Below are 20,962 nucleotides of genomic sequence, written 5' to 3' on the forward strand. Positions count from 1 at the left end.
TTCACTTTGGAAGTAAGAATAGAAAGGCAGATTATTATCTGAATGGTGTCAGGTTAGGAAGAGGGGATGTTCAACGAGATCTGGGTGTCCTAGTGCATCAGTCACTGAAAGGAAGCATGCAGGTACAGCAGGCAGTGAAGAAAGCCAATGGAATGTTGGCCTTCATAACAAGAGGAGTTGAGTATAGGAGCAAAGAGGTCCTTCTACAGTTGTACCGGGCCCTGGTGAGACCGCACCTGGAGTACTGTGTGCAGTTTTGGTCTCCAAATTTGAGGAAGGATATTCTTGCTATTGAGGGCGTGCAGCGTCGGTTCACTAGGTTGATTCCCGGAATGGCGGGACTGTCGTATGTTGAAAGGCTGGAGCAATTAGGCTTGTATACACTGGAATTTAGAAGGATGAGGGGGGATCTTATTGAAACATATAAGATAATTAGGGGATTGGACACATCAATATCAATAGTCAATAGTCGTTTATTTGTTACATACACATAAATGTGTAGTAAAATGAAACATTACCCGCAGTTGAACAATAAGACCAATAAGATTAATCAATAAAAATGCAATAACACATACAATCACAACTAACACCAAACAAAAAGAAACATCCATCACAGTGAGTCTCCTCCAGTCCCTCCTCACTGTGATGGAAGGCCAGAATGTCTTTTTCTCTTCCCTGCCGTCTTGTCCCGCGGTCAGGCTGTTGGAGTTGCCACGTCGGGGCGGTCGGGGCTCCCGACATTGAAGCCCCCGCTGGGCGGTGAAAAAAAATCCCGCGGCCTATTCCAGGCCGCGCCAGATGGTGAAAGGTCCGTGGCGGGCAGACCCAAGCCCCGCGATTCGGGGCGGGCGAACACGCTGCCTCTGCCGCTGCCGGAGCTCCCGATGTCGGCCCCCATCCAGGGGCCTGCGGGCTTCTGACGTCCACGCGGCCCGCGCCGGAGCCTCCGGAGACGAGTCGCAGCCGTTCCCGCAGCATCCGCAGGCAGCCAGTGCCGCAGGTGGTGAGTCCGGACCGCGGGCTCTGCGAACCAGAGACCCAGGTGGTCCCAGGTGCATGGCCGGTGGTAGGCCGCAACGGGAACGGAGACACGACACAGAAACAAAGGTCGCGTCTCCGTTCTGGAGAGAGAATGTTACAGTTACAGTTCCCGTTCCCTCCCACCCCCCCCCCCCCCCCCCCCAAAACATAACATACAACACTACATCATATTAACACTACAATTGAGACAAAAACAACAAAAAACACAAAAGACAGACGGACTGCAGGCAAGCCGCAGCTGCGACGGCAGCGCTGGCTCCTGAGGCAGGAAACATGTTCCCAATGTTGGGGGAGTCCAGAACAAGTGCCACAGTTTAAGAATAAGGGGTAGGCCATTTAGAACGGAGATGAGGAAGAACTTTTTCAGTCAGAGAGTGGTGAAGGTGTGGAATTCTCTGCCTTAGAAGGCAGTGGAGGCCAGTTCGTTGGATGCTTTCAAGAGAGAGCTGGATAGAGCTCTTAAGGATAGCGGAGTGAGGGGGTATGGGGAGAAGGCAGGAACGGGGTACTGATTGAGAGTGATCAGCCATGATCGCATTGAATGGCAGTGCTGGCTCGAAGGGCTGAATGGCCTACTCCTGCACCTATTGTCTATTGTAATATATACCTTATGGTTTTCAAAACACTTCATATTTCACATATTTTTCCTCATCTTGTTATCTCCCCGCTCACCAGTTACAAAAATAAGCATTAAAAAGTACTCTTTGGACAGATATAAGGTAGTTGTTCTGATAAGTAATCAAACAACATGAGGCAATATTTGCTTTGTGCAAGTTTGCTGCAACAGTTAAAGTGCTGTCCAGCAGAAATTGCTGATAGTAAAATAACTTGTTTTTGTCAAATCAATGATCTTTTTAACCAAAAGGAGCAGGGAGAAATAGTTTTGATAGATAAGATTTCCCAAAGATTAGAATTCTAATCAGAAACTGTAATAGGCTTATATGGAACAAAACAATTTTACACATTACAAAGGCGGCATTGGGCCATTCACGATTGAAGATATTGTAATCTCAACACATTCACTGTGCAACATTACACACTTCAAGGCTGGCATTGGTTTACATTTCTTTCTAATTTAATCATTTCAAAGCTGCAATGCAACTATTTATTTTCCATCGCTAAAAGCCCCTTGAGAAGAGAGAGATGGGCCACCTATAACTTTGTGGCATTCTGGGCTATTGGGGAGGGTATTCCCATATGATGCAGGTCTGAGGTTGCACATAGTTCAGGCTGAGTAAAGCAGATAAATGTCCCCTGGAGGACATCAGTGAACCATGTGGGTTCTTCTGATAATATGATAAGTTTTTGTGGCAAAACTAAGATTAGTTGTGGCAAATTCCAGATTATTTATTTAAGTTAAATTTCACGCTATCATGGTGGGATATGCTCAGATCAAAGGATCATTGGTTCAGGCCATTAGTCTGGTAATTCAACTGCTGTGACACCACTCTTGTTGTCCTCACCTTTGGAAGATGCTGACACTGCCAACATGCCAAATGTTGGCAACTGCCCACCAACATTTCCATTTAAGTTGCACGAATGTTGGCAGAATTATACCTATAAATTATTAATGTGCAGATGTAAAAATCCATAAAGTCTCTGCTATAGATGACTCTTCTTAAATTTGATCTAGACATCAAAATAATCTACGAGTTCCTTTGACTTGGTAATTGAGATACCAGGGACCAGAAGATGGGATTTGTTACCATAAACAGGAATCTGGAATTATGGCTGTTTTGGCTAAAGAGGCTGCAACACAATATAATTAACTGGAATTGCAGTTGATGGCTTGAGCAGCTATGAATTGTGTATAATCAAACGCCTACTACTTATACTTGAGGGAACCATATAGCAGATTTTTCTGACCATGATAGTTTTGTTGACATGGGTATTCACAGGTAGAGGTGATAGAGTGATTAAGCTTATCAACAATTGGAATCATTTATCGAACTATGCAAAGTGGGATCATTGCTCAGAGAATCTTCCAAGCTGCACTTGTCTGTAATTCTAACAGTTCCAGAGATGCAAATCCTTTAGGTAAGGGTGTTAGAAATTTGAGATTGCAGACATAAAGGTTTTATTTTAATAACCAATTAGTTGAGGCAGGGTGAGACTGTGGCTAGTAAAGAAGAAGGAAGTATTAGTGTGCTGATCACACTTCTGGATGCAGGAAGGCCTCAAGACATGGTGAAGGGTAGTTAAGAATAATATGAATTTTATAAAGGACTAGACGACCCATGGACTCGTTGGGTTCCCGTTGTTACTAAAGGTTCTTTAGTAACTTGTCAGTTTGTTTGTTGAACTAAATTAAGGCGCATGTTGCAATCAAAAGCGCTTGAACAATTGGTTGGGCAGAAAACAGCCAAAACGGTACACGATAGCGCAACAATTTGAATGAAACATAACCCCTGGACCCGTTGGGTTCCTGCTGTGACAGCCCTGGGGCCGGGGCCGGTCAAGGGGGGGAGGAAAGGGGAGAGGAAGCCACTCACCCTGGCCCCGGGCGGCCATCGCGGCAACCAGCAGCAGGAGAGTGGCCGCAAGGCGCTGCTCCATTTTCGTCCTGCTGGCGGCCATCTTCTTTGACCTTCTCTCTGCCGTTGTGCTGCACCATGGGAGGAAGGTCAGGCACGGGGCACGCTGGGATGGGGGACGGTCCTCCCCGTGCTGTTGCGCAGGCGCACCGCCACCGGGCCCAACAACCCTCCCCCAACTGTGCACCCGCGGACACCCGTTGGCTTCCCGTTGTGACGCAAGATGAACACGGAGGTATTAGATCAAAATGGCGATATCCTGCGGACGTGGCAACCCTGTCCAACTGACTAAGCCTGTTGCCGGGCGGGGAGTGTCTCCTGGGGCCGTAGATGGGCGAGGAGAGACAGAGAAGGGGAGAGATATAAGAAAGGAAGCTGTGAGACAGGTTGTAAAGTTGCAAATTGTAAAGCCAGAGGGTGGAAATTGGTGGAGGGGGGTGAGTGGAGGGGAAAACAGGTGAGAGTTCAACAGGGGCACAGGGAAGAGAAGGAGAGATGGTTGGACAGGTTTGTAAGAGGTTACCTAAATTGGAAAATTCAGTGTTCATACCTTTGGGTTGTAAGCTACCCAAAGCGGAATAAGAGGTGCTGTGTCTCAAGTTTGTGTGTGGCCTCATTCTGGCAATGGAGGCCCAGGACAGAAAGGTCAATGTGGGAATGGGAAGGGGATTTAAAATGGTTAGCAATTGGGAGATCCAGTAGGCTTTGGTGGACCAAGCCCAAGTGTTCGGCAACAGTTGCCAAATCTACACGTGGTTTCGCTGATGTACAGGAGGCCACATCGGGAACACTAGAAGCAGTAGATGAATTCAGAGGAGGGGCATGTGAACCTGTCTCACCTGGAAAGACTGCTGGGTTCCCTGGATGGAGGACAGGGAAGAGGTATAGGGACAGGTATTCCATCACCTGCGGTTACAGGAGATAGTACCTGGGAAAGGAAGTGATTTGTGTGGGAAGGGATGAGTGAACCAAGAAGGTAGCGGTCTCTGCGGAAGACAAAAAGAGATGGAGATGGAAAGATGTGTCCAGTGGTGGAATCACGTTGGAGGTGACAGGAACGTTGGAGTATGATGTGTTTGATGGGGTGAAAGGTGAAAACCAGAAGAATTCCGTCCTTGTTCCATCTAGGGGGAGGGGGGAGCAAGAGCAGAAGTATGAGACATAGAGGAGATGCGAGTGAGAGATTCATCTATGACAGAATCGGGGAAACCATCTCTAAAACTCTTGTTTGTTTGTTCCTGAACTACAGCCAAAACGGTACACGAAAGCGCGACAATTTTAGGCCCACCTTACACACTGTTGTCCCTTTGGTGCTAATGGAAGAAGTTTCATTGAAATCAGTTATATGTTTAAAGTTATTCACATTTTAAAGTTTAAATCTATCTCCTAGGGAGGGAGGGGGGTGGAGGGGGGGGAGGATAAGGGGAGTTGAGGGGGAGGGGAGGGAGGGGGAGGAGAGGGTGCTACACCAATGCAGGAGAGGTTTGGGCCCAGGGTCCACTGTCTACTAAAGAAAGAGGACATATTGGATTTCCTAGAATGGAAAGTTACATCTTGGGAGCAGGGAGGAGAACTTGTCAATGAAACACGTGTCAATTTAGGCTTGCAATTTTTGGAAATTGAATTTAATGAGATCATCCTGTAATTGTACAAATCAATCTCTATTCTGTCTTCTAGTGGACAATTATCACCTTGGTGGAACCTGCAGAAAAATAATTCTAAGCGTCCTTGTATTTTTTCATTGGCTTGTCTTCCCACCTGATATAATTGTTTGTATTAATTTGAACTTCTGCTTTAAGGTCAGATATTTAATGTAAAAGTGTGACATATTTTGGTTGGAACATTTAGAATGGGATATGCGAAATAAATTGTGCAACTTTAACGAGATTCGGAAACAAAGAAACATCCGAGAATACAGTATGTGCACCGCTTTTATTAGTTGGCGCGATGATTTAAGGTCAGGAGAGATGACAAAAAAAGTGGGACTCTTCTTTCAGAAGCGAATAAAAAAAGTTGGTAACCTCTGAAATCGGATATAAATCGGAGAAACTGAGTACTGTATCAGGAAAGATCGAAACTTCTACATATGAAAGATGCACCGGTAAAGCGCTGAGCAGCGGTGGGGATGTAGCTCAGTGGTAGAGCGCATGCTTTGCATGTATGAGGCCCCGGGTTCAATCCCCGGCATCTCCACATTTTACATTTTCATTCGCTAAAATTATTAAATCAGTTGTTTCTTTTTACATTAACGAGTGCTTGTTAAAACCAAACCACATTACAAAGGAAATGAATCGGAAACATCAATAAATCATTCCCCGCTTTCTGAAATGATTTAAATGCCCGGTTGAGTAAGAAGGAACTGCAGATGCAGGTTTACACTTAGGCACAATAAGCTGGAGCAATTCTGGATAGAAGGAATGGGTGACATTTCGGGTCGAAACCCTTCAGACTGAGAGTCAGGGGAGAGGGAAACGAGATATGAAAGTGTATAAAGAGCAATCACAGAGCGGAGCAGCGAGAGAGGGAGTTGCAGAACTCTCCAGTCCCCTCTCTTTCGCGCTGCTCCCCTCTGTGTGATTTGCCCTTTGTACCCTTCCATATATCTTTAGTCTCCCTCTCCGCTGACTCTCGGTCTGAAGGGTCTCGACCCGAAACGTCGCCCATTCCTGCTCCACCAGAGACGCAGCCTGCCCCGCTGAGTTACTCCGGTGTGCGGTGCGCACGCGGCCCTGGGTTGTCCTCGCCCAGATAACGGCCGCCGGCCCACACTGTGTCATCGCCGCACCCGAAGGCAGGGACCGGTAACCATGGCGACCGAGAGCACATGCGACGGAAGCTTGTAACTAGGGCAACGGCGGCGGCTCCGCGACCGCAAGGAAACACAGTGTGGCGGCAGAATGCAGCTGAAGCACCTGAAAACTCTGCTCACACCGCAGGTACGATTGGGGAGTGGGAGGGGAGGGGAGGGGAGGGCCAGGCCACCCAGCCCTGGTTCAGATGCCTGCGGGAGTAGGCCGAATGGAGAGAGAGAGACCTGGGCCTGCTTATTGGTTTGGGGCTGGCGATTCTTTCCTAGCTCCGATGTCAGCTATGACTTGGCTTTTAACCAAACGTTGGGTTTGACTTTTCGTGACTTCCGAAAGCAGAAGAAATGCCTGCTATTATTTCACGATTTCGGTGCCGTCGCCAAGAGCGTTACCGCCACTGAACTGACGCAGCCACGTTTGCAATATGGTCAGATGCAAGATCTGCATCACACTCGATCTTTGCAAGTCCCCAACTCTCAGTCAGTGTTTTCTGCTGATCAACCTCCATTTCGGGTCTAATAAAGATGGTCCTGCACGATTCAGTTCTGCAACTCACACTTTTGTAGCAGCGTTTATCGTCTTCCTGTCAAAGTGCCAACCTAGCAATTGCAATAATATGCCACTTCGATTCTCACACCCAACTATCCCTTGCTTATTTATTCCATATCTCAGGTCATAGGACCCCGTCAGTTTTACTGTTACTAGAACAACCATCTTTACTCTCCTGGGTTCCACTTATTACTTACCAGACATTTTTTTATTTAGATATGTTGCGTTTATAAGTGTAAATAGCATTTTTAAGAAAAAGTCATGGAGTTTGAAATTTAAAAGCAGCGTTTGAAGGGCTTGAACATACTCATTGAAGCGTATGAAGAGGAAAGTCGAGGGTCCACAAACCCATCTTCATTGATGGATCGATGGTGGAGAAAGTCAGCAACTTCAAGTTCCTGGACACACATATCTCTGAAGATCTGTCCTGGACTCAGCACACTAATGCAATCGTAATGAAAGGCCATCAATGCCTCTACTTGGAAGATTGAGGAGATTAGGTATGTCAACAAATACTCTCTTGAATTTCTGTAGGTGTATAGTGAAGAAAGAGCATAATGACTGGTTGCATCTTGGCCTGGTTCAGTAATTTGAATGGCCAGGAATGAAGGAGATTACAAAAAGGGAACACTGCCAGGTCCATCGCGGATACTGACCTCTCCACCATCGAAGGGATCTACAGGAAGTGCTGCCTCAAAAAGGCATCCAGCATCATCAAAGACCCACACCACCCTGGCCACAATCTCATTTCATTCCTGTCATCAGGAGACTAAAAACTGTAACGTCCAGGTTCAGGAATACCTTTTCATCTACCATCAGACTATTGAATGCCATCAACTCCAACCAAACAGCAAACTCCAAACTGCACTAGGGACTTTGGGCTTTGTTTTGTTTTTTGCACAAATAGTTTTTTAAATTATTTATTGAACTTATTTCTTTATATTTGTTTATTATATTATCTATAGAGTACTGTTTACAAACCTGGTGTGCTGCTGCAAGTAAGAATTTCATTGTTCTGTTTCAGTACAAATGACAATAAATCTTGACTCTTCCCATATCAGAACTGAAAAAATGTAGTTATTCTGAAAATTATCAGAATGGGTGCATAAGATGTCAGATAACTTCTATTTAAAAGATTATTTCCAGAATTTAGCAATATATCAAATGGGATGAATGTTTCTCCTACATTAAATGCAATGCTAATGTAAGCCATAATACTAATGTTATTTTCTTTCAGGATGGTGCTGCAAAAGTTACGTGTATGTCATGGGCACCCAACAACACCAAGTTTGCTGTCTGCACGGTAGATAGAGTTGTTCTGCTCTATGATGAAAATGGCGAAAGAAGAGATAAATTCTCTACTAAACCTGCTGATTCCAAGGTAAAAACAGAATTGTGGTTTTAAATATATGTAATAATGTTCAGAGCTAACGTTAATTTCTCGGGAAGTTCCATCAGCAGTTGAGTATACAGTAGATTGTACTGTAGCCAAATGTAAATAGGACATAAAGCTATTGCAGAAGGATATGGGTGTGTGAAGTGATTGGGAAAGAAGTAAACAGATGAAGTATAATATGAAGTTATCCATTTTGGAAGGAAGAATGAAAAGGAGAGGTTATTAATTAAATGGAATGGGATTACAAATGGATCTATGGGGAAAAGTCCCAGTACATTAAACACAAAAGATTAGAAAGCTGATAATTAGGAAGACAAATGGAATGTTGGCTTTTATAGCAAGAGACATAGAATGCAAAAGTAGAAACATTTTGAAGCAAATATACAGGGCGCTGTTGAGACAGCAACTGGAGTACTGTGTACATTTTAAATCTGTATAATAGGGATTGGATTCCATAAAAATTGAATGCCATGCAGAGAATGTTGTTTTCTGGGATGAAGATGTTTACTCAAGAGTGGGATGAAGATGTTTACTCAAGAGTTAGAGTAAATAATTTCAGAATGAGGGGTTGCCCATTTCAGAGACGATGATGTATCAGAGTCATAGAGTCATACAGCGTGGAAACAGGCCCTTCGACCCAACTTGCCCGTATCGACCTATATGCCTTATCTACATTAGTCCCACCTGCCCACGCTTGGTCCATAACCCTCTAAACCTAACCTATCCATGTACCTGTCCAAATGTCTCTTAAATGCTCTGATAGTACCTACTTCAACGACCTCCTCTGGCAGCTCATTCCATTTACCCACCACCGTTTGTGTAAAAAAGTTACCCCACTGGTTCCTATTAAATGCATTTACTTGATCTATTCCTCTCATGACTTTGTACACCTCACGAAGATCACCCCTCTGCCTCCTACACTCTAAGGAATAAAGTCTGAGCCTGCTCAATCTCTCCCTACAGCTCAGGCCCTCAAGTGCTGGCAACATCCTCGTAAATCTTCTCTGCACCCCTTCACGTGTGACAACATCTTTCATACAACATGGTGACCAAAACTGAACACAATACTGCAAATGTACCCTCACCAATGTCTTATACAACTGTAACAAGATCTCCCAACTTCTATACTCAATATTCTGACTCATGATGGCCTTGAATCTATAGAATTCTCTACCCATTCTCTACGCCAGAGAACAGCAGAGGCCGAATCATTGAATGTATTCAAGGTGGAGATTAACAGACGCAAATTTCAAGCAACTCAGGGATACAAAAGAGTAGTTTAGTGGTGAAGAGACCAATATTGGATCAAACACAATCACATTGGATGGCAGAGTAGACTTGAAGAACCGATTAGCCTATACCTGCTCCTGTTTCTTATGTTCTTATCTCCTTAATGTAATTTTATTTCTGCAATTAGACATTAACAACGATTAATGTCAGGAACCTTAAAGTCATTTTATGATGCGTGGTCAGCTGAGTTAAAGCTTCTAAAAATGAAACCGATTCTCATCACAAACTATTTGGATTGATGAATGGGAAGTGAATTTTATTTGGAAAGATCGCAAATAATTATTTTGTTAACAATCATTGTTTCTTCGTGTTAATTTAAATATTTTCTTGCATTTATAATATCAAAAATAAAGCTCCAAATGAGTATAAATTACACCTGATTTTGTACACTTGTATTGTAACTGATTCATTTGTTTGCATTCTATAACCTGTGCTTACTGCAGAGTTATGACCAGGTCTAATATTAGTCCTCTGGATTTGTAACTTAAAGAGGACTGGTTAATCACAGATCTGCAAAGAGTAGCGGGAAACCAGAGGATTGGGAAACTTTCAAAGGACAACAGAAGGTAACAAAAAGGGCAATACGGGCTGAAAAGATGAAGTACAAGGGGAAGCTGGCCAAGAATATAAAGAAGGACAGTAAAAGCTTCTTTAGGTATGTTAAGAGAAAAAGATTAGTAAAGACAAATGTGGGTCCCTTGAAGACAGAAACAGGTGAAATTATTATGGGTAACAAGGAAATGGCAGAACAGGTACTTTGGATCTGTCTTCACTAAGGAAGACGCAAACAATCTCCCAGATGTACTAGAGGACAGAGGATCTAGGGAGACGGAGGAACTGAAAGAAATTTGCATTAGGCGAGAAATAGTATTGGGTAGAATGATGGGACTGAAAGCTGATAAAACTCCAGGGCCTGATGGTTTGCATCCTAGGGTACTCAAGGAGATGGCTCCAGAAATCGTGAACGCATTGGTGATCATTTTCCAATGTTGGAAGGTAGACACAAAATGCTGGAGTAACTCAGCAGGTCAGGCAGCATCTCTGGAGAGAAAGAATGGGTGACGTTTCGGGTCGAGACCCTTCTTCAGTCTGAAGAAGGGTCTCGACCCAAAATGTCACCCATTCCTTCTCTCCAGAGATGCTGCCTGACCCAATAGACAATAGACAATAGGTGCAGGAGTAGGCCATTCAGCCCTTCGAGCCAGCACCGCCATTCAATGCGATCATGGCTGATCACTCTCAATCAGTACCCCGTTCCTGCCTTCTCCCCATACCCTCTCACTCCTCTTTCCTTAAGAGCTCTATCCAGCTCTCTCTTGAAAGCATCCAACGAACTGGCCTCCACTGCCTTCTGAGGCAGAGAATTCCACACCTTCACCACTCTCTGACTGAAAAAGTTCTTCCTCATCTCCGTTCTAAATGGCCTACCCCTTATTCTTAAACTGTGGCCCCTTGTTCTGGACTCCCCCAACATTGGGAACATGTTTCCTGCCTCTAATGTGTCCAATCCCCTAATTATCTTATATGTTTCAATAAGATCCCCCCTCATCCTTCTAAATTCCAGTGTATACAAGCCCAATCGCTCCAGCCTTTCAACATACGACAGTCCCGCCATTCGGGGAATTAACCTAGTGAACCTATGCTGCACGCCCTCCATAGCAAGAATATCCTTCCTCAAATTTGGAGACCAAAACTGCACACAGTACTCCAGGTGCGGTCTCACCAGGGCCCGGTACAACTGTAGAAGGACCTCTTTGCTCCTATACTCAACTCCTCTTGTTACGAAGGCCAACATTCCATTGGCTTTCTTCACTGCCTGCTGTACCTGCATGCTTCCTTTCATTGACTGATGCACTAGGACACCCAGATCTCGTTGAACTCCCCCTCCTCCTAACTTGACACCATTCAGATAATAATCTGCCTTTCTATTCTTACTTCCAAAGTGAATAACCTCACACTTATCTACATTAAACTGCATCTGCCATGTATCCGCCCACTCACACAACCTGTCCAAGTCACCCTGCAGCCTTATTGCATCTTCCTCACAATTCACACTACCCCCCAGCTTAGTATCATCTGCAAATTTGCTAATGGTACTTTTAATCCCTTCGTCTAAGTCATTAATGTATATCGTAAATAGCTGGGGTCCCAGCACCGAACCTTGCGGCACCCCACTGGTCACTGCCTGCCATTCCGAAAGGGACCCATTTATCCCCACTCTTTGCTTTCTGTCTGTCAACCAATTTTCTATCCATGTCAGTACCCTACCCCCAATACCATGTGCCCTAATTTTGCCCACTAATCTCCTATGTGGGACCTTGTCGAAGGCTTTCTGAAAGTCGAGGTACAGCACATCCACTGACTCACCCCTGTCAATTTTCCTAGTTACATCCTCAAAAAATTCCAGTAGATTTGTCAAGCATGATTTCCCCTTCGTAAATCCATGCTGACTCGGAATGATCCCGTTACTGCTATCCAAATGCTCAGCAATTTCGTCTTTTATAATTGACTCCTGCATCTTCCCCACCACTGATGTCAGACTAACTGGTCTATAATTACCCGTTTTCTCTCTCCCTCCTTTCTTAAAAAGTGGGACAACATTTGCTATCCTCCAATCCACAGGAACTGATCCTGAATCTATAGAACATTGAAAAATGATCTCCAATGCTTCCACTATTTCTAGAGCCACCTCCTTAAGTACCCTGGGATGCAGACCATCAGGCCCTGGGGATTTATCAGCCTTCAGTCCCATCAGTCTACCCAAAACCATTTCCTGCCTAATGTGGATTTCCTTCAGTTCCTCCATCGCCCTAGGTTCCCCGGCCCCTAGAACATTTGGGAGATTGTGTGTATCTTCCTCAGTGAAGACAGATCCAAAGTAACGGTTTAACTCGTCTGCCATTTCTTTGTTCCCCATAATAAATTCCCCTGCTTCTGTCTTCAAGGGACCCACATTTGCCTTGACTATTTTTTTCCTCTTCACGTACCTAAAAAAACTTTTGCTATCCTCCTTTATATTATTGGCTAGTTTACCCTCGTACCTCATCTTTTCTCCCCGTATTGCCTTTTTAGTTAACTTTTGTTGCTCTTTAAAAGAGTCCCAATCCTCTGTCTTCCCACTCTTCTTTGCTATGTTATACTTCCTCTCCTTAATTTTTATGCTGTCCCTGACTTCCCTTGTCAGCCACAGGTGTCTCTTACTCCCCTTAGAGTCTTTCCACCTCTTTGGAATAAATTGATCCTGTAACCTCTGCATTATTCCCAGGAATACCTGCCATTGCTGTTCTACCGTCTTCCCTGCTAGGGCCTCCTTCCAGTCAATTTTGGCCAGCTCCTGCCTCATGCCTCTGTAATCCCCTTTGCTATACTGTAATACTGACACTTCCGATTTTCCCTTCTGCCTTTCCATTTGCAGAGTAAAACTTATCATGTTGTGATCACTGCCTCCTAATGGTTCTTTTACCTCTAGTCCCCTTATCAGATCAGGATCATTACACAACACTAAATCCAGAATTGCCTTCTCCCTGTAGGCTCCAGTACAAGCTGTTCTAAGAACCCATCTCAAAGGCACTCTACAAACTCTCTTTCCTGGGGTCCATTTCCAACCTGATTTTCCCAGTCTACCTGCATGTTGAAATCTCCCATAATCACCGTAGCATTACATTTTTGACACGCCAATTTTATCTCCTGATTCAACTTGCACCCTATGTCGAGGCTACTGTTTGGGGGCCTATAGATAACTCCCATTAGGGTCTTTTTACCCTTACAATTTCTCATTTCTATCCATACTGATTCAACATCTCCTGATTCTATGTCACCCCTTGCAAGGGAATGAATATCATTCCTTACCATCAGAGCAACCCCACCCCCTCTGCCCACCTGTCTGTCTTTTCTATACGTTGTGTACCCCTGAATATTCAGTTCCCAGCCCTGGTCCTCTTGTAGCCATGTCTCAGTGATCCCTACAACATCATACTTGCCCATGACTAACTGAGCCTCAAGCTCATCCACTTTATTTTTTATACTACGCGCATTTAAGTACAACACTTTAACTTCTGTATTTACCTCCCCTCTCACATCGGTCACAATTGGCCCTGCCCTTAATTTCTTTTCCCCTCTAGAACTTCTGTTCCCATTCTTCCGAGAGTCTTTTGCAATATCTCCTGTATTCCCTTTTACCTCATCTTCATATTCACAATTTGTTAACCCCTCCCCCCCACTACTTAGTTTAAAGCCACAGGTGTCACACTAGCAAACCTGCCTGCCAGAATGTTTGTCCCCCTGCTGTTAAGATGTAACCCGTCCCTTTTGTACAAGTCACCCCTAGCCCAGAAGATATCCCAGTGGTCCAGAAATCTAAATCCCTGCTCTCTGCACCAGTCCCTCAGCCATAAATTCATACCCTCTATCTCTCTGTTCCTGGCCTCACCAGCACGAGGTACCGGTAGCAGTCCAGAGATAACCACCTTCGACGTCCTGCTTCTCAGTGTTTTTCCCAATTCTCTAAACTCCCGCTGTAGCACCTCCTTCCTCTTCCGCCCGACGTCATTCGTGCCCACGTGCACAACGACTTCAGGTTGCTCGCCTTCCCTCACTAGGATTTTCTGAAGCCGGTCCGTGATGTGTTGAACCCTGGCACCAGGGAGGCAACAGACCATCCTCAAGTCCCTCCTGCTGCCACAGAATCTTTGTGTCCGTCCCTCGGACTATGGAGTCACCGACCACTACGGCTCTTCCTGACTTCGGTCTCCCCTGTCGAGTATCCTTGCCAACAGGTCTGCCACTCGGACTGGAAACATCTTCTGCCCCGACAGTTCCCAAGAGGGTATACCTATTTGCAATAGGCACAGCCACTGGGGTCTCCTGTAGTCCTCGTCCACTCCCCTCTGAAACAGTCTCGCTGAGTTACTCCAGCATTTTGTGTCTACCTTCGATTTAAACCAGCATCTGCAGTCTTTTTTCCAACACATTTTCCAATGTTCAATAGATTCAGGATCAGCTCCTGTGGACTGGAGGGTAGCTAATGTTATCCCACTTTTCAAGAAAAGAGCGAGAGAGAAAACAGGGAATTATAGACCAGTTAGCCTGACATCGGTGGTGGGGAAGATGCTGGAGTCTATTATTAAAGAGGTAATAATGGCACATTTGGATAGCAGTAAAAGGATTGGTCCAAGTCAGCATGGATTTATGAAGGGGAAATCCTGCTTGACTAATCTTTTGGAATTTTTTGAGGATGTGACAAGTAAAATGGATGAAGGAGAGCCAGTGGATGTAGTGTATCTAGACTTTCAGAAAGCCTTTGATAAGGTCCCACACGGGAGGTTGGTGTGCAAAATTAGAGCACATGGTATTGGGGGTAGGCTATTGACATGGATAGAGAATTGGTTGACTGACAGGAAGCAAAGAGTAGGAATAAATGGGTCCTTCTCAGAATGGCAGGCAGTGGCGAGTGGAGTGCCGCAAGGCTTGGAGCTGGTGCCGCAACTATTTACAATATATATTATTGATTTGGATGATGGAATTAGAAGTAACACTAGCAAGTTTGCAGATGACACAAAGCTGGGTGGCAGTGTGAACTGTAAAAAGAGGATGGTAGGAAGTTGCAGGGTGACTTGGACAGGTTGAGTGAGTGGGCAGATGCATGACAGATGCAGTATAGTAATGTAGATAAATGTGAGGTTATCCACTTTGGTGGCAAAAATAAGGAGGCAGATTATTATCTCAATGGTGTCAGATTATGTAAAGGGGAAGTGCAATGAGACCTGGGTGTCCTTGTACACCAGTCACTGAAGGTAAGCGTGCAGGGACAGCAGGCAGTGAAGATAGCTAATGGCATTTTGACCTTCATAACGAGAGGATTTGAGTATAGGAGCAAAGAGGTCCTTCTGCAGTTGTATAGGGCCCTGGTGAGACCACATCTGGAGTATTGTATGTAGTTTTGGTCTCCTAATTTGAGGAAGGACATCCTTGCTATTGAGGCAGTGCAGCCTAGGTTCACGAGATTAATCCCCGGGATGGCGGGACTGTCATATGGGGAAAGATTGGAAAGACTGGACTTGTATCTACTGGAGTTTAGAAGGATGAGGGGCCAACGTCTAAGATTAAAGGGGGGGCCATTTAAAACTGAGGTGAGAAGAAACTTTTTCACCCAGAGAGTTGTGAATTTGTGGAATTCTCTGCCACAGGAGGCAGTGGAGGCCAATTCACTGGATGAATTTAAAAGAGAGTTAGATAGAGCTCTAGGGGTTAGTGGAATCAAGGGATATGGGGACAAGGCAGGCACAGGTTACTGATTGTGGATGATCAGCCATGATCACATCGAAAGGCAGTGCTGGGTTGAAGGGCCAAATGGCCTCCTCCTGCACCTATTTTCTATGTTTTTATGCAAACTGTTCAATATATTACATAGTTGTTTAGACATAGTTTACTTTCTAATGTGAAATAAGATCAGCTGAGATTTCTGAAAAGCTTTTGGAATATTATTGTCTTCTTTTCACATAAATTGTTATAAATTATTATTTTTCATTTCAGTATGGCAAGAAAAGCTATGTGGTCAAAGGTATGGCCTTTTCACCAGACTCCACCAAATTAGCAATTGGACAGACAGACAGTATCATTTATGTTTATAAAATTGGAGAAGAATGGTAAGTCTATCACTGAGTGGAATGAGCTGAATGATGATTAGATTGGCAAAAAGTGTGCGTGATTTCACTTTGCTTTAGTATGGACAGTGCAGGCGAGGTTTACTGTGTACAGCTGTTTACTGTGTACAGATGTTCTGATGGGGTTTAGCTAATGAATAGCTTGCAGCTTACTAGTGGAGATTACTGTTACATTTTCATGTTTATCTATTTCCAAGTCCCTTTCCATGTCGGGGCCTTAAAGGCATTATATATTTAAAACAAAATTCCCTATTTCCAATGAAAAGTGTAAGCAGTGGGTTACAGGAGTGAGCTGGATCTCTCGATTAATCAATCTAATGATGTAAAAAAGGAAGATTAACAAAAATAAATATGAAACAGAGACTTTGACAGGAAATATAATGAGGATTTTTTTTAAATAGATGAGGTAATAGTTATTTTATTCACTACAGAAGACACAATATAAACATAGCACAAAAAGTAAGGAAATTTGTGTTTGGTAGATTATTTCTTTGTTGTAACAATGCTTCTTGGCAATAAATCTTATACCGTTGGAAAGCCTGTTTATTTCCCTTTTAAATGGTGCCACATTTGTAAGGAACATGCATTTGTGGGATGAGCAGCAGAGCTGAGTATGTGGGTTGCGCCCATGAAATATCTGCCAAATCTCTGCCAATCCCAAACAGCTTATTCTGCCATTGACTCTTGTTTGGTGTTGTTTGGTGGATTGGATGATTGAAGTCTGAAGAAACAAGACATATTGGCAATTTAACAATTTATTCATTTAATAAACAGGAGCCTCAGTAGCGTGTGGAAGAACCATACACAGCCACAACAGCCTGGCACCTCCTCCTCATGCTGGTCACCAGCCTGGTCACACACTGTTGTGGGATGGCATCCCATTCTTCAACCAGCATTTGTCGCAAGTCAGCCAACGTGGTTGTGTTGGTCACTCTGGCACGAACAGCACGCCCAAGCTGATCCCACAAGTGTTCAATGGGGTTGAGGTCAGGACTGCTGGCAGGCCATTCCATCCTCTCCACTCCCAAATTCTGGAGGTAGTCTCTGAGAAACCCTGCTCTGTGGGGGCGAGCATTGTCATCTTGGAGGATAGAGTTCGGTCTCAGACTGTGGAGATATGGGATTGCCACTGGTTGCAGAATCTCATCTCGATATCTCTCTGCATTGAGATTGCCTCCAATGATGACCAGCCTTGTTTTTCCAGTGAGGGAGATGCCGCCCCACACCATCACACTGCCTCCACCAAAAGATGTTACTCTATCGGTGCAGCAATCAGCATAGCGTTCTCTGCGTCTTCTCCACACTTTGACCCTATGATCCAACTGCCGTAGGCAGAATCTGGACTAATCGCTGAACATAACGTTCCTCCACATGTTCAGGTTCCAGTGCACGTGTTGCCGACACCAGCGCAAACGGGCCTGACGGTGAAGGGCAGTCATGGCAGGCCTCCTGGCAGCCCTATGAGACCGGAGATCGGCTGCGTGCAGTCTGTTCCGAATTGTCTGGGCAGAGAGCCGTCGGCCATATCGTCCTGCAAACCTTGACTGCAAATCTGTAGAAGCCAGCTACGGTTCCTAAGTGCTGACAGGGTGAGGAAACGGTCTTCTTCGGGTGTCGTCTTCTTGGGATGCCCACTTCGCGGCCTGTCTCTGACATCCCCCGTTATATGGAACTTGGCCTTCACTTTGGAGATGGTACTAGGGCTCACTCCAAATAATGCCGCAACTTGGTTTTGCGGAACACCAGCTTGAAGTTGCCCTATCGCACGGGCCCTATCCAGATCAGTCAAACGTGGCATGCCGATTCTTGGAGCAGACACCTACTGACCACTGTAGCAGGGCCCATGCTCACAGATGCTGCCAATCAGGTGCCAATCAGGCACCTGATTGTCAGCACCTGGGGGTACCAGAAGCTCAAAACAAGAGTCAATAGCAACAGCAGAATAAGCTGTTTGGCATTGGCAGAGATTTGGCAAATTTTTCATGGGCGCAACCCATATACTCAGCTCTGCTGCTCATCCCACAAATGCATGTTCCTTACAAATGGTGCACCATTTAAAAGGGAAATAAACAGGCTTTCCAACGGTATAAGATTTATTGCCAAGAAGCATTGTTACAACAAAGAAATAATCTACCAAACACAAATGTCCTTACTTTTTGTGCTATGTTTTTATATAACAAATAGAGGAACTATAAATCATTACTATTAAACAGAAAGTACCAGAAAAATCAGGGGGTCTAAAACTGAATGTAAGAATCTGTATCCCAAGGTTCAAAAAGAGATCACTGGGGCGTCACAGTGGCGCAGCGGTATAATTTCTGCTTTACAGTGCCAAAGATCCTGGTATGATCCTGACTATGGGTACTGTCTGTACGGAGTTTATACGTTTTCCCTGTGACCGTGTGGGTTTTCTCCGGGTGCTCTCGTTCTCCCGCCAAAGACATACATGTTTGTAGGTTAATTGGCTTCGGTAAAATTGTAAATTGTCCCTAGTGTGTAGGGTAGTGCTAGTGTATGGCGTGATCGCTGATCAGTGTGGACTCGGTGGACCGAAGGTCCTGTTTCCGCGCTGCATCTCTAAATTCTAATGGTGACCTCTGAGATAGCAGATGCTTTGGTGATGATCTTTCAACATTCTCTCACTTCTGGAACATTCCTAGTTATTTGAAAAATAGCAAATACTAGACCAAGTGGACCCGTTGGGCCCAAACCTCTCCTGCATTGGTGCAGCACCCTCTCCTCCCTCTGCCCTCCAGTCCCTGTCCCCCCCCCGCTCCCCCCTCCCCCTTCCCTCCCCCCCTCTCCCCTTCCCTCCCGCTCCCCCTTCCCCTCCCCCTCCCCCTTCCCCTCCCCCCCACTCCATCCCCCTCAACCCCCCCTTCACCTCCCCCCTCGCTCCCTCCACCCCCTCCTTCCTTCCCTCCCCCATCCCTCCCTAGAGTCAACAAGGTTTTCTGAAGGAAAAATTGTATTTAAAAAATATTTTAGTGTTGTATCATGTAAAAGGTTCTTACATAACATCTGTGGTTGGATAACATTAGCATAGATGGCAGGGCCGGATTAAGGTAGTGCGGGGCCTGTAGCATAAAGGGGCCTTAAATACGGGACAAGGTGACGTCACCACCTGCGCCCCACGTGACCTCACCCAGCCAGCGGCAACGTGCCCCCACTTCACCAATGGCAGTCGCCTGGGCCGGCTTGGGCCAACTCGGTGCAAAATGCATCAGAAATGCCGCAGGGATTTCTGCAGAGTATGGGCAGGAAACGCATCACGCCCCTGCATTGGGCGTCGACTGCAGTGCGAGCGAGTGTGGCCAGTGCCTGCTCCATACATACAATGGCCCTGGAGACACCAAGGGCTCCTCTGGGGAGGGGAAAGGAATCGGGGGGCCCGGCGGCTTCCCACCCACTCAACCAACCAACCAAACATGCCCTCCAAGACAGCAGAGTTCGGCATGGTCCACCGGCTGCCGCAAGGAACCAAACCGGACTGTCAATGGGGAACCCGCGACCAGCGTCAAAGAATGACCCAGTCCCTGACTGCTTCCCGTGGATTGGACGAATTCCCGTTGGTTCAAGCAATCCAAGTGGACTGCAACCCGCTGCGTGACCCGGAAGCACCGATTCAATGCTGCTCCCTTTGAGGGAACAACATTAAATCAGTGCCTCCAAGTCAAGCAGCGGGCCACAATCCACTCAAACTGCCCAAACCTGCGGGAATTCGTCCAATCCACAAAAAACAGTCAGAAATCGAGCCATTCCCCGACACCAATCGCAGGTTCCCCATTGACAGTTCTGCTCAATTCCCCGCGGCAGCCGGGAAACCGTGCCATACTCTGCTGTCCTGCAGGGCATGTTTGGTTGGTTGGTTGGGTGGGCGGGAAGCCGCCGGGCCCCCTGATTCCTTTCCCTTCCCCAGAACCCACAGATTAAGGCAGCGTCTCCGGCAACCCTGCACATGATGCCAGTGGAGCCTGAGGTCGAAGCGGGCGAGCCCGATTCGCAAGAGAGGGAGGCGCCGGCCACCAGGGGGCCGAGCTGCTCCAATGGGAACATGGGAGAGAGAGCTACCCTTGAGCTACCCTCAACACCGAGAGAGCTACCCTTGATGTCTCCAGCTCCACCATACACATGGAGCAGGCACTGGCCGCACTTGCCCTCACTGCTATCGCCACCCAATGCAAGGGCGTGATGTATTTCCTTCCCATACTCTGCAGAGATCACCACTTGTACTTAAGAAACCACCTTCCGACCTTTACACAAGGAGTCATAATGCTCCATCGTCTGACTTAAAGCGATTTGGGAATGATGACTGGTCGCCAATTAGAAACATTAACTCTGTTTCTCTTTCTGACCACTGAGCTTTTCCCCGCGGCATTTCTGCACATCCAAACCCGGGATTTCAAGACCTCGCTGACCACCACCACACCTTTTTGCGACCTCAGGGAGTCCCGAACGGAGGACGCGCAGCAACCCGCCTCCAGGCCCGGGGGCCGCCACCGGCGGAGCGGGGCTGTGACGCGCCGGCTGCCCATTGGTCCGCACAGCTCTGCCAATTCATTCAAACCTCGGCGTAGTAGTTTTGCTACTATGTTAATCCGGCCCTGATAGATAGGGAATTTCAATTTGCTGTAGACTGAAGCATTTAAGGTAACATTGGCATAGGTGGAGGATTGATTAAAG

The 20,962-nt window shown here is 45.9% G+C and overlaps 1 protein-coding gene and 1 non-coding gene across 3 annotated transcripts in view; both read left to right on the forward strand.

Moving 5' to 3' along the window:
- The first annotated feature begins 5,696 nt into the window (after window positions 1-5,696).
- Window positions 5,697-5,768, forward strand: trnaa-ugc (transfer RNA alanine (anticodon UGC)). The gene has a single exon. It is a non-coding gene; the product is annotated as a tRNA-Ala (tRNA).
- Window positions 5,769-6,124: 356 nt separating this feature from the next.
- ift172 (intraflagellar transport 172) overlaps window positions 6,125-20,962 on the forward strand; it is a 123,318-nt gene continuing 108,480 nt past the window's right edge. For both annotated transcript variants that reach the window (XM_078399428.1, XM_078399429.1), the window contains exons 1-3: window positions 6,125-6,511; window positions 8,169-8,312; window positions 16,149-16,261. In XM_078399428.1, the coding sequence (XP_078255554.1) occupies window positions 6,473-6,511; window positions 8,169-8,312; window positions 16,149-16,261 (296 nt within the window). In that variant the 5' untranslated portion in view covers window positions 6,125-6,472. The remainder of the gene's footprint in view (window positions 6,512-8,168; window positions 8,313-16,148; window positions 16,262-20,962) is intronic.

The sequence above is a fragment of the Rhinoraja longicauda genome, chromosome 5 (genome assembly GCF_053455715.1).
Source record: "Rhinoraja longicauda isolate Sanriku21f chromosome 5, sRhiLon1.1, whole genome shotgun sequence".
NCBI classification, from domain to species: Eukaryota; Metazoa; Chordata; class Chondrichthyes; order Rajiformes; family Arhynchobatidae; genus Rhinoraja; species Rhinoraja longicauda.